The 14,990-nt window shown below is 41.7% G+C and overlaps 1 protein-coding gene across 1 annotated transcript in view; it reads right to left on the bottom strand.

Annotated features, from left to right (window-relative positions):
• The window catches only part of srgap3 (SLIT-ROBO Rho GTPase activating protein 3), a 56,590-nt gene that overhangs the window by 22,115 nt on the left and 19,485 nt on the right, over nucleotides 1-14,990 (bottom strand). Inside the window, exons 3-5 of the mRNA XM_022745650.1 lie at nucleotides 10,968-11,130; nucleotides 6,532-6,594; nucleotides 519-704 (exon numbers count right to left, since the gene is read on the bottom strand). Of these exons, the coding sequence (XP_022601371.1) occupies nucleotides 519-704; nucleotides 6,532-6,594; nucleotides 10,968-11,130 (412 nt within the window). The remainder of the gene's footprint in view (nucleotides 1-518; nucleotides 705-6,531; nucleotides 6,595-10,967; nucleotides 11,131-14,990) is intronic.

Raw genomic sequence — 14,990 nt, 5'->3', positions numbered from 1 at the left:
ATTGCCACGTTGTGCTATAAATAGTGTTCGGTTCCCAAGCCAAGCAACATCTCTGAGGATACCAGCTTGAAGAGGGAGAAACGCTGTCGCCCTGACAGCCTTTTGATTTCCTGCACCTGAGAGATAATGGTGGTTTCATTTGCATGAGGAAATTCAAGGAAGGAGATCCAGAATAACAAATGCATAGGTGGGTCTAAAGTACAATGTTCTCCAGAGAACACCAGGGACTTAAGCAAACTAGAAATCTGCACTTAAGATGGAAAGTTGGAGAGTTGGATTACTGGCTAGGAGTGCAGACCTAACAGTACGCTCCTGAGAGTTTTCTGACAACAAACAGAGCTGATTCTCCACTTATAAATCTAGACTCTTTTAACCTCATCATTCAGCTTTGAGGAAAAGCTGATTAAAAGGTCTTATCTAACCTAAGCGCTGAACTGATGACTCAGGACTTTTATCAAGCCAAACAGAACCACACGTGTATGCGAACACAACACTTGTCTTATCTTAGACATACTCACCTTCTCTTTCATCTTCTCAATTTTCCTCACGGAGCTGCGTCTTGGCTGGCGGTCCTCGTGGCGCAGCAGGTTCACGTTGAGATCTCCTGACTTGCTGAACTGTTTCTCCTCCTGTTTCTCTGCATCCTTCAGCTTGCTCTCTGCGCTGATGCTCTCAGTGTGGTACATGTGGTACGTTTTCATCACCTGCAGGGGAAGAGGGACAGATATTTGATAGACTGACCATTAACTGGGCTTACTGTCATCACATTTTACCATATAGGCCATCACATGCTGAAGGAACAGGATACTATGATTTTATCTACAGTACATACAGGAGCCCACAGGCTGAGAGAAGCAAATACAGGTGCAACGGTTGCTCAGGGAGTCACATCCAAATGGATGGGGAGGTTTTTTTTTTTTAGAGCTGCAACAATTAGTTGAATATTCACTTTGACAGAAAATTAATCGGCTAGCCGTGTCAGTTAATCGTTTCAGTTTTTTTTTCAAGCAAAAATGACAAATATTCTCCGGTTTCAGCTTCTCAAATGTGAGAACTGGCTCCTTTTCTTTGTCATATAACAGTAGGCTGAATATCTGTTGGTGAAACAAAACCAGCTAATCTAGACATAGTTATTTTCTAAAAGATTTTATACACTTAAAAATGAATTGATTAATCAAGCAAATAAAGAGCAGATTGATCGATAATGAAAATAACTGTTAGTTGCAGGCCTATAGAAAATAATACATGGTGAACAGACTGTGCTGTATGGGATTTGTCTGAAACCTGTAGTAGAAAGGCATCATTAGTATTTTTACCAGGGGGCAGCTAGCCATTAATATGTGGAGGTGGCCACTGCTGGGAATCGTAAAAAGGACACGTAAACAAGCTCTGACTCACTATCTGAGGTGGACACCAGCTCTGAGTCTGTTTTTAAATTTGGATCGACTTGAGACGTGGATATTGTTTTTACTACTCAAGTCTTGTTTATTATATAGAGGCTTGAACACGTGTCTTTTTTGGCCAAACTCCAAAAAACATTCCACAAAAACACATGTGCTTTTGTCCTCATGTGTCCATTTACAAAACAACCTATACCTGTGTACTGACTTGCTTTAACATTACTGTTACCTCTGAGATGTGACAGAAAATAAGGTGAAAACAGGCCTCGCGCTCCTCTTCCAAAAATCTGGTTTGCTTTGAGCCTTTTCATGGTGGCTTGGTGGATCAATTTGGGCCGTCAATACGGCCGTAACACAGATGTCACTACATGTGGAATATTTTAAGTGGATCCAGGGGCCCAGGGTTGTGTGTGGTTTAGTCTTGGCCGTCACTTCTTCAACTCACCCACTTCACTCCCCGCTCACTGTGGCTTTCCTGGCCTATACGTCATTTCTACTGTAGCTCTTCATCACCCCAGGGCCTGTTCATTGTCAGCTCTTTCGTGCAGCAGAGTGACAGCATTGTTTTCTGTGCTCTCTGCAGTTTCCTCTTCACTTTGATCTCCTCTTAGTCACTCACATTTTGACACAGACACCTCTCCACCCTACTCCAACACGGTGATGACAAGACTGTAGTGACAGAAAACCCTCATTAGACAAGACAGAAGCATCCTGCATCTTTCTTAACTCGTCCCAGATGCTCATTGAGAAAGTCTCTCCTCTTAGAGGCTCATTCTCAGGCCTCGTAAAGGAACGTCCAGATGTGAGGTGCGTCTTCAAACGTCTCGAGCATTCAGAACTTTCTACGAACACCTCAGGATGTTAGACAATCAAGACAAACAGGCATTTATTTGTATCCTGTGATCAAGTCAGTAATGCTCACCCGGTGCTGCGCTTGAGCAGTAGGGTTCCTTTTATCTCTATGAGTGCCACTCATCAAAATCACATGTTTGCTGTTGGGTTACTCGCAACTATAATCTTCCACTGACCTCAAACCCTGTGATAGTAATATTTACAAGTGCTGCCACTTGAACAGCCTCTATTTATTCCCCTGTCTGTGATGGAAAAAATACCTCTGCTCTCCAGGCAGTGCAGGAACAACAAGAACAACAGAGTGACAAAGAGCTCTAAGGCAAACACCTGAGAAGTAAAATAAATAAATAGAATAAAAGACACGGATCTATTCTCAGAGTGACAGAGCCTACATCGATGTAGCTACTCCACGAAGAGAGAAACTAGGCTAACTCCCTGTTCCTCCCCAGGCACTCAAACTGTTTCTTTCAAATTCCTATGAATACGTGCTAGATTTCTAGCCAACTTTGAACCATCTGACTGCAGGACCTGCAGCTAAAGACACAAAGTAATTTGCAGGAAGACTGAGCTTCAGCTGTGTCTACAGGAGGTGTGTGCATAGTCGTGTCCTCTGACGACAGCCTAGGGCTATTTGATGCCTGAGCACAGTCTCTAAGCTGGTGAAAGAAACCCAGGAGGGAGAGAATGGCTGGAGGTTTTCATAATGAATGCAAGGTAGATACTTCTATTCATTATAAATTTAAAACTTCTCAAGGCTAGTGTGGTGCTGAACTTTGTTTCATATCATCCCTCTTCTCTTTCACCTCAAAATATTCCCCCCTCTGACCACATGTAAAAAGAAATCTGCCATAAGGGGGCTTATGAAAATCAGAGCGACCTATATGGTGAATGGCACAAGGGCAAAAACATGAGGAAGGAACAACTTATTCAAGGTAATAAGATACCAAAAATCATAACAAGATCGTTAATATAACTATTGATCCTGCTTGTGTATGAATAATTAATGCTGAGATTCTTCTTAAATGTCCAGATGTGCAGAAGCTAAGACTCTTTCTTTTTCATGACTTGCATGTTGTCGCCATGAATCAGTGACTTCATAAACGAATTAATAAATGAATGAAAGCTACTCCATCACCCTCGCCTGTTACAGGAGTTTCAGAGTCAGTGTCGTAGCCGTTAACAAAAGAATAACCGTGTATGACACTGAAGCGCAGACAGCAGACTCAAGGTGGCCGATCAGAGAGATAAGATAAGCTAAAGCTTTATTGATCCCAGTGGGGAAATTAAGTCGATGTAGCAGGAAATGAACACAGATTGAAGCAAAGAAAACTTGAATTTCACAGAGCCATGTTGCCCCAAGCAACGTTAGGAAGTGACTGACTGCTCAGACGTTCAGGCCTTCGCTCCCCTTTCTCATTTCAGACTCAGTGCTACTGACAAAAGCCACAGACAACAAGATCTTCACTCTCATTAATACCTCTGCTGCTGCTGCTGCTGCTTCTGCTGCTGCAGTCATACTTTGAACAATATTTGAATAATAGCTTCAGCTCACAGTCGTACGTCTCTCCCTTATGTCTCACTGAGCAGCCAGGGATCCAAATGGGATTTCACAGTTTTCTTTCAGGAAAAATTGTTTTGTTGGCAGCCAGTGAAAACTGTTAGAAAATACCACAAGGCAATCACCATGTGGCCACGCTATTGATTTAGCTATTTCTGTACAATCAAATGCTAACAAGGGAGAAGTAATGAAAAACAATACTTTTTTTTCCTCCAACAGTCAGACTTACTGCTGCCCGAGGGCCATCATGACGTGAATTCAGATTACTTGTGGAGCATTTCAGGCCACTTTGCCTGTCTGTGCATTGTCAAACTGTACAAATCTTATGGTGGTAACTGGGAATATCCCATCCCAAGTCAACTTCATTTGCACGGTGGTTAATTACAGCTGGTTCCACGGAGCTTCACAACGGCAGCTTAATGAGAACAATCAATATAAATATCTGTCAACCTTAGAGCCTGCGCTGAGGTTCATAAACAAAAAAGTCAATAGAAAAAAAAAGGGGAAGAAATCGTGTAAAAAGAGACAAAAACAGGAAACGCTTTTCAAGTACAGTCACAATGCAATGGGTAATTAGAGAGAGAAAATAACAAGAAGCAAAAATGTCTTTGTTTTATTAACTAAGGATAATTTGTGTTATTGCAGCAACACATTTTTGACCTTAGCTGTGAATTTCTCACAACTCCCACAACCTTTCTCACACAGTATATGGGGAGAAGTAGGCTATACATCCACATTTGGATTTTTAATCTTCAGCCAGACAGCAGCTGAGGCCAAGCAGGGCCTGAGAGGAGGGACCATCTGACTTTTATTATGCAGCATTGTCCTGAGCCAGAGAGCGGAGAGTGGCTGAAACAAATATATAGCAAAAAAGTATGAAAGTACAGAGTAATGATTTGTTCCCAAGTGATTCTGGATGCTAGGGTGAACCTGAGATACACTCTGACACTGGAAACCAAACTGGAAATGACTGGCAGGCATAATCCTCTGACAAGGGAGAATAACTGCATTTTTATTTATCATAAGAACTGCCAAGTGTATAGAGTAGCAGCCTTGGTTAGTCTACCAAGGTATTTAAACAATAGCACAGTCCTTTTAGATATATATACACGTAATAAACATACTGTTTGTGCCCTTTTGATGAACACATGCTCCCCATAACGCTGCCTGTTTCAGCATCCAAATGTACAGATGGCAGGATCAGGGAGAGTTGCCAATACTGCCCTTTGGTAGTTTGACTCTCATCACATTGCACATATGAATAACTCATATAAGGCAGCTTTGCCATCTCTTCTGTTTCACCTCAGGGGACAGAAGATTGCTGAAGTTGCCTGGAGCTTGTCCAGTTTTTTGGTCTCCTCTCTGAGTAAAAGTGCAGCACTTGTGCAGTGTGTCCTGATCCCCGACATACGTTCATCGATCTGCAGGGTTTTGTGCAGGAAATCCCATTATTAAGAATTCAGTTATTACCAATTACTGTTCAACAAATACAATACGAATGTAAATGGTTGTAGATACAGGGGGCAAAAGTGAAAAAAAAAACTGCTGCTATAGTGATGTCAGTTAGAAACATTTATCGTTACTTGTGACAGCCTGTTGGTTCTGTTATCTGACAGTGTTGAACCAACAGGACATGATGGGCTGACACCCCATTTAAAATCACAAATGAGAAATGTACAGACATACTGCCCTCATTAATACTGCCCTCTAATTAAGTTGTACTGATCTTTGACTGTAAAAACTCCATTGACAGTTTAATCCAAATAGGAATGATAAACACAATGAAATATTAATTATGTGGGATTTTTTTATGAGCTAAAGCCATCCCACTTGACGATAAGTGCTTTGGGAAACATCCATCCACATATCCATTCACCACCTTCTTTTTTTTTTTCTTAAAGGAAAACACATGGGAAGCAGCTGCAGGATGCCCAAGAGCTTCTCACTATGAAAAAAATGGGCTGTTTGGAAACTATGAAAAAAAATCTGCTTTTTAGATAAGTGAGCGTTGTTGGCTACCAACAAATGAAATGCTTCAACACGCCAACAAAGATAAAGCAAACGTTGTACCAGTGGAGAAACTGGTCATTATAGTAACTGACTATCCACAACAAAGCAAAGTGGCGGCATCAAATAGGAACAAAGCAGCTGAGCTGGAGCTGGTGACCTAAAATGAATGAGTTGTCTATTGTTATGGAAACAAGATGCACATTATGTAATCTGCTGATTATTTTTCATCGAGAGCTCTCTACCTCTCTATCACTAATTATGCACACACAGTCTAATGAATGATGCAGTCATGTGTTATGACAGGCAGGTATTTCACAGGCCTCCACAGAGACAACCAGTGACGTGAACCCTGAACAGGAGCACAGCTGAAGGAGTCGCCAGATGTTGGAGTGATTTGAGTCCAGAAAGTTGGAGAGAGAACTGTAATGTTCCATTTCATCATTTACAACTGCCCAACTCATCAATTACCATCATTGTAATGCACATTTGTCTAAGCAGGTACACAAAAAAGTAAAAGAAATCACTTTGAAATGAATTGTTTCCTTCCCACTCAAGGAAATTAAAAGCAGCCTGCACGGTCACAAGAAAGTGAACAAAATAGAAAGAATATGAAATAAAATGTCAGGGAGAAAGAGAGGAAAAAGAGCTTTGGATGGGCCCTGAGATGAGGTGTGAGAGATCGATGCGTCGGAGACGCAGAGCATTACTTACAGTGTAGAGTTCATTCGTCACTTTCACCAGCTCCTCGTGCATCTGGATCCCGATGTCCTTGCTCTGTAACACAGCGAGCAGAAAGACCGCGGGTGAGAAAACAAATATCTTTTGAGGCGTCGACAGTGACCTGCTGGAACAAACTCAGTCGATTATGCTGCCACTATGACTTTGGTGAGTCACAGAGAAATATCTCGACAACTTTTAGATAGATGTCCGGATATTTAAAGACATCGGAGGATGAATCCACTTTACTTTGGTGATCCCCTGACTTTTCATCCAGCACCACCAACAGGTCAGTGATCATGAAAAGATATCTCTAAAATGAAAGACTGACACTATAATGCACACCAGAGGGTAAACCCTGCTCTTTTAGGTCTTTCTCCTTTTGTTTTGTCCATCCAACAGAGTGTCATAGCCTCACAGGGCTGCTGGAATATAGATTTTAAGTCTTGTTCTAATAGAAAACTTTCAATATAACAACATTTTCAGCAGAGAACACAATAAACAGGCTTTCATAAACATAGAGTGGATTATGGGGCAATGTCCTGACTGGGCCTCTTGTCATATTTGTTTTTATGTTAGACTAATTTCATTCCACCCACTGCCACAGACTCCCTTGCTCACTCAACCACCCCTCCCTCTGTCTCAGCAGCGCTTTCTTTCAGCCAAACATGAAACATCATTCATGAAGAAATGAATGAAAATATGGGACGGCACTGCTTTTAAAACAAATTGTTAGCGGGAACAATAGCGAGGCTCGCAAATCAAGTTGGTGAGCTTCCATACATATTTACACAATGGAGCAAACTTTCCTTTTTAGCATCTGTTGTGGCAAATTCACAACGAATTCCTTACGATTATAGTGTGTTACTTGGCGCTTCATATTTAGACTTTTGCAAAATCTCTTTTTTCGCTCATCACCTAAGTGTGTGTGTGTGTGTGTGTGTGTGTGTGCACGTGTGTGAAATGACTCTATGAGCGTGTGCATGTGTGAAGTGCGTCAAGCAGTGAAGACAGGGGCGCGATATCCTCTGACAAAGAAAAACACTGTCTATTGATGCTTGTGCTCTACAGAAGGTAAATAAAAATCAATAATGCATCAGGAAGAAAAACAAGTTCCATTTCCATTTTTATATCTCATCTTGATAATGAAAAGACTGTTTAAGCCATCACGTCTTTCTGCCACCAAGTTTCATCCATTTTGTTTAGAATCACATGCACCTTGACTTTTCCACAGTCACACTGTCAGTCAGCGTGTATCAAAACCACAGGGGAACACCTGGACTGACGGAGTGAATGTAATAATATCTACTTGTGTGGGAGAGAGGCATCAAGCGTTAATTTTAACTTGGAGGTGAGAAAATACACCAATGGCCCCAGCATGTCTCAGTGTGATGGTCGGCCACATTGAAAAAATAGAAACAACACCTCCTCTGACTTGATAAAGCTCACAGTTTCATTTACATGACATCACAGTTTACAGTATGTTGGTACATTTGATTTAGTGGATATTCAGTGTAGGTAGATTGTATGTAGATTAACCCTTTCACGTGGAGAGACATGAAGGAATATGATGCTGATTTGACTGATATTCATGAGCTCTTTTATGTTGCAAAGTATATTTTCAGATTCCGTGCATTTTCTGTTTGAATTCTGAGATCTATTCTAGGTGACGGAATGAAGTGGTGGGACAGATTTTACATAAGCAATCATGCAACAAGCGGTGGTAGAGCAGGGCACTGACTGACTCACATTAGACTCAGCAATGTTGCCATGTTTTTTGAATGTGAAAAATAAAATCAGCCAAAATGGAGGCAACACTATCTGCGACTGTGGCATTGTGACTTGAACTTTTCCACGCGTGGGTCAAGACGCTGAGCCCCGTTAACCATGGTGAACAGGCCACCACATGCCTGACACCGCCCAACCTTTGACCTTTTGGTTATAATTGATTGTAAATGCTGTAGAAGAATTGCAAGAAACTTTAGTGGCTGCAAACTACAATCCTTCACAAAGCCTGGCTGCTATGATGAGTGAGACTTCGTAATGTGAGACGCATTACAGTTTTGGCGTGGAGGAGAAAATGGCCCACAGTAGGAAACATCAAAGCTGACCTGTGGGGAATAACAGTGAAACCACTAAAACATCATAACAAATCCAACTTGCCGGTCAGATCTTAAGGTCTCTACAGCTGATGGATGGAGAGGAAAAACTGTTGAAAGTGAAAAGGTCAAGGAAACTAAAGCCAACTTCACGAGGGAAACAGCTGCAGTTGAGAAAGCCGGACTGCTGGTGCGCAGTTAAAACTATAGGTGATGCCTCGTATGCTGCATGTGAAAGTGCACAGTCAGTGGTGTGCTTTCAAATATGATGACATTTAAACCCCCATGCCTTCACTTTCTTTCTTAGACACACCATTTACCAGTGTCATCGGCTGACTAATTTCTCCTGGTGCACACAAAAGGGTGCAACGTAATGACTCCGCAAGACGCATAACGGTCATTTCACATAGGAATCATTATGAGAGGCTTCATTTTCTGTTGCGCTAGAAGAAAACCTCACTGCACTCATATAGACAAAGAGTAACAGTGAACAGAGACACTACTCATGCAATTCACTCATGCACACACACACACACTAACACACACACTCATACCACACCCACCCACTGTTCAGAGGGCTTCATAGACAGATGAAAGTTAATATTTTGGTCCACACCCTGCTCGGCTGTAATAAGTGTGCTTGAAAAAACCTGCTGCTGGTGAGTCAGACACTAAAACTAATCATTAAAGAAAGAAACTCAAAAAATGTTCACCTCAACAGTTGCCTCGTTAAACTAGATTTAGAAAATGTACCCAGAAAAGGAAACAACAAAATAACCATAGCAATGCAGAGGGGATTAGTTGTTTTCGCTTCTATCTGGAGTGCAGGCATTAAGTCTTACTCAAACAAGCATTGGACTGAATGTGATAAATGGGGAAGATCCTCAGAGGGCTCCAGCAGCTGGTGAATGGCATCTGTATGCATCAGTGGCTCTGAAGTGAGACAGACTGCAGCATGTACTGCAGAGGCTCAGGGGGAGCAGGGAGGGTTCAATCAGAGAGTGAGCGACCGTGATGCAACGCACTGTAAGAGCTGTAGCAGGTCGTCTCATCCCTTATAGAAACGCCTGCTAATATACGTTCTTGAAACCTTCCCTCTGAGAAAGACAGAATGCAACACATTTTGCACCCACTGCAGCTTATTAATGTATTCTCTTTGCAATTAATTTATATTTAGAGTCACGGAGCATCGGGCAGACAGCAGTGAAAACCTGCCTTCTATACATAATTTACACACATAGCATTATTATATAAACTGTACATCATTTTGGATCTTGTTGCTGTTCTGAAAAAAAGCCTTTTTCCAACAGAGGCATGAAATTAACACCATAGCTGTAAAATATGGAAAACATTTTGGGAATATTCAGCTACATAGAGTACCATATGCAATTTTACATGTTTAAGACCGTTACATATTGAACATATTGAACATCATAATAAATACATTTTATCCCTAATATGACACATCCCCGCTCTAAAAAAGTACAGCTTTTGTCAACAGCTGTACTTTTTTTCCTTGGTCACCTCGCCATGTCCAACAGTCAGTCATCCAAAGCTCCGCCATTCATTTCAGTTTCAGATTCTTAATTTTCTCCAGAACTCCATGACATTATATTTGATACATTATTTATTATCCTCCAATGTGTCTTCCAGCAAGCAGCAGCTGTGCCATCCACTCGCACTTTAAAATATAGAAAAAAAACTACCTGAGGGCACCTAACTCAAAAAACGGTGGAGTGTTTCTCTCTTTTTAGTTCTGGCACAGTCTCTGACACATACACACACACACACACACACACACACACACGCACACACACGCTCAGACACACATACACACACACACACACACACACACATACAGTAATATCTGAATGGAGCCTTGTAAGCAGAGCGGAGCTCACCTACAGGAAGGCCTGTAAGGTGAAAACAGGATTCTGATGTTTGGATAAGACTTCAGTCATCTCTGCTATGTGCTGACAATGAGCCAGACGTTGCTCAGACTGGAAGGGGCTGTGGAGCCTTGGGCCAGATGGGTCTCAGCTCCATTTTTCCCCCACAACTACTACTCTGCAAGCCAGACAGAACGTATACACCGTCTACCAGTTCAGAGTGTGCTGAGACCGAGCTCATGGTGCCACATTTCTTAGCGCCTCAGTCAGTCTGCATGCAAGGCTAGACTTCAACTGAGTTCAACTGAAGAGCAACTACAGTGCATACCAATGAGACTCTAAGTTTAGAAATAAGATGCCTTTGGTGTTTGTATCTTCCCTGGACATTTTGTGAGCCGCTGATAAGAAAGTAGGGAGAGGGAGAGATGACAGTTTCACTGACCTTCTTGAAGAGGCGGATGACATCCTCGCTGATCTGGGCCAAACGGACAATGACATTGTTGGTGTAGATGTCACTGAGGGTGGCATGGTCGCGGCTCTCACGCCTCGTCTGGTTCAGCACCAGGTACCAGCAGTTTACTGAGGACAGCAGGTGCTGGTCTTTCCTGAAAAACAAAATATAGGGAGGAAGACATGATTGTTAGAATATCTGAGTTTGAACCAGACAAGAAGAGTCTGCAGTCACGCTAGCAGCTCTGTGAGGCCATAGTTAGGCTCAGTGACGCTTACAGTTAAATGCTAACATCTGTGTGCTCACAATGACAATGCTAGCATGCGGATGTTTATCAAGTATGTTAACTATGTTTATCATCTTAGTTTAGTCTGTTTTTGTTATTTGGCATGAATACCAAGTACAGCTGAGGATGATGGGAATGTCATTACATTTGCATGTATTTAGTCATAAATCAAAGTAATGGAGAAAGTAAACATTGAGCTGATGAAAACAAATGATTACAATTTCCCTGTGGGAGGTCATGAATGTCTGTACCAAATTTCTTGGGAATCCAACCTCAAGTTGTTGAGACATTTCACTAAAAACTACAAATTCAACCTCATGGCGATGCTAAGGAAAAGTCAGCAAGATTCATCTTCTGGACACTAAGAATGTCCATCATGGTCATTAAGATATTTCACTTAAAGTGCTGGACTGACAAACCAGCATTGCCGCTAATATGGCTAAAATTATACTGAATGGTTATTGGAGGAATTGCAACAAGTTCAAAACATGGCCAAACAAAACTAATGACTGCCCCACAGTGTTCAACAGGCAGCTATAACGTCGTTTGACTAAAAATGTTATTCTTAAAGTAAACAGCATAGCAACCGACATAATGTGCTACAACAAGACGACTGTGGCGGCATCAAATTCCCCAGTGTTTCCTTCTTTCTTTCCTTACTCAGTTTCTGCCTCAGTGAATGTTTAACATGCTCTCACTCCATCATTTCCTCTCTGCCCTCCACAGCACTCTAACAATGCTACACTCTAGTAAGGCATCAATTGGTTAAATGTATAATGCTGGTGACCATAATGATCCTCAGAGTCATGGGCCCTGATTGCTGCATAATCAGTTTAAACTGTCTCCGCCTCGCAGGCTTTCAAATAGAAAGACTGAGGCACATAGAAAGAGCAGCAGACAGACACACACACACACACACACACATACACACACACACACACACACACACACACACACATACACACACACACATACACACAATCCTCTCAAACCCATACCCTTGTCTGGATCCTATCTGAGCATTAATCAATCAACCAACCCCAAGGAAGAAACAAAGAGAGAGAGGGGGGAATGGGAGTAAAGGAGGGAGAGAGCTAGAGCAGGGTGGGGGATAGGGTTTCACTGTGGAGCAGAAGAAGGGATGAGCATCAAAGAGCCCTCCGTCAGAGAGCCTTCATAATGCTAATCACATCTAATGAAGTTGATATCTAGCTACTCCAGAGTGCTTTCTCCATTATTCCTTTACTTAAGTCTGCCCCTAAATACACTTACACCAGTCTGACAGGACCCCAGCACCAGCACATCATCCTCATAACATCAGTGGAGATGGGTTGGCATGTGTAGTAAAATTCCATTTATTGTTTGGCCTGTATCTTCAGTGTTAGACTGAGCATGGTGTCCTAAGAGGCACTTTTTCTCAAAGGCAAGTCAATTAATTGGTAATTACAGAAATGTAATGGTCATTTGAAAGAGCTGAGAAACTCCAGTCATCAATCTACGCCACATTTCAGGGATGCAGTCAAGAAGTAATACTGAAATGATTAAATTGGACATTAATTTGCTGTATCGGAATGAGATGAACCCATCTGACAGACTATGAAAAGGATGGGTAAGATTTAGTTTTTACTAACAATAGATGATCCAATGTGGACCTCAATCTCCTTCACTCCTCTGGGATGGCCTATTTCTACTGTCTCACCATCCCTCATTTTGTGCCAGTTCTGCTTGACTGACCTATCTGCCTGTAAGGGGACGCAGCTCGTTGGTGTATAATCGCTGTTTGTGGTGGAGAGATTTAGGGAACAAGTAACTCCACTTTCTGGCTAATCCCTAAAAGTGGTCAGAGATGCTTCATCACATCCCTAAGCACACCCAGGCTCTCATTTTCTTACCTTTTTTATCCTCATCAGCTTCCCACCCAAACACTGTTATGTGTGCACCAGAGGTAAATCCTCAGCTCTCCTCTGATAGTTTAAAGTACTTATGGACCCGTGGTCCTTAATATGCTGATAAATGTGCTGCTTAAGTCACTTTTCCTTTAAAGTTATTAAGTGTTTCACTTGACTAGGGTACCAGGTTATTTACTTTCTATGCCACACTGACTATACTACAATATAACCTACACTTTTGGAATTTATTCCTTACGGATATTTAATCTACAGGAACATAGATAAAAACCTATTCATGTTCATAAAGCACAAAACACAACTAAGACTCTATATCCATGCTAGCACGTCCACTGGGCACAGTTGTGCTTGTAGCTAAACAGGCCTTTCAGCTTGTTAGCATGCTCTGAGCTCCCACTGTGAGCATGCATTGTGAGTATGCTAATATGCTCACAATGAAAATGCTAACGTGCTGATGTTTAACAGTTATAGTATAATGCTTATCTTAGTTTAATGTGTTAGTATGTTAACATTATTTGCAACACTTAGTACAGCTGGTGTTGATGAGAATGCCAAAAGTAAATTGTCATTGTGATCCAATGATGTTCCTATATCGAAAGTAAGAAATCACCAGCATTCTTACATTTAATCCAGAGGGGGACATGAATGCATGTACCATATTTCATAACAATGCATTCAATATTTGTTAAAAAATGAAATGCCAACCTCATGGCAGTATTATGGGAAAAGTCACTGAAGTCATTAGGATATATCATCTAGCTACACAAAATTTAATCAATAGTAGATATGGAGACCTTTCACTAGATAAGGGAAAACCTCGACCTGGTTGTGGCACTGGAAAAAGTCAGGAGGACTTCATCTATCTAGGGACCATGAATGTCTGTACAAAAGCTTATGGAAATTAATTCAATAGTTAGAAAAATAGTTAGAAATATTTAAGTCTGGACCAACGTTACCATTCCTACAGCCAAGCTAAGGTATCCTTACTTATTCTTACATCAAGAACTTCTTAATGGTGAATGTTAAAGCGTCAGAGAGAGACACAAGGCTTCTTTTTTCCTTGCCGCTGTCCTCATTTCACAGGAATTATGAGCAGAAGGTTGGTAATTAGGCCTGTATACTAGCTGCATCTCTGGGAGTATTTTAACACAAAACTAAATGTAGCTCCTTGCCTTGTTTTATGGCACTGAGACACTACCTTTTCTAGGACCGACACAGCAAAACTCATTCTTCCATCTCTACTCTGTACCCACTTCTCCTCTCTGATTTCCCGTAAAAAGGCTGAGTATCAGTTGACAGCCTGCAGGTCAATTAATATAGAGGGCTTCAAAAGGGTTGGTTTGGCATGGCTCAGTGCCCTCTGTATTTATACACAGGATATCATTAACATGCAGAAGGCAAACGATGAGCTCTGAGAGTCTCTAGAGAAGTGAGAAGGAAGAGGAGGAGGAGAGAAGAGTGCGGCTTTCTGGCATCCTATTACATCTGTCTCATCCTACAAAGCACTGCCTGACTGTCTCACTGGTTTTTACAGTTCTCTGCTCTCCCTCATTGCCACTGTGAGACAGAGACAAGCACATACTATATTCTGTGAATGCACGGAGGAGCATAAAGGAGACGAGACACAGAGACAGAAGAAGTGACTGGGGGAAACAATGACAGAGTGTATGGTTGGAGAATATTGTGATAATCCTTTGATTCAAGGATAAACTGATGGCAAGCTGTCTCCATAATGTGCATACCCTAAACAAGTAAGCATTGTACAGAACAGTGCCCGTTCTTTAGTCATGGCTGCACTGGATGCCACCATCTAATCACACA

The sequence above is a fragment of the Seriola dumerili genome, unplaced genomic scaffold (assembly GCF_002260705.1).
Source record: "Seriola dumerili isolate Sdu_G_001 unplaced genomic scaffold, Sdu_1.0 BDQW01000089.1, whole genome shotgun sequence".
Classification (NCBI taxonomy): domain Eukaryota; kingdom Metazoa; phylum Chordata; class Actinopteri; order Carangiformes; family Carangidae; genus Seriola; species Seriola dumerili.
This window is presented reverse-complemented; position numbering and strand designations above follow the sequence as displayed.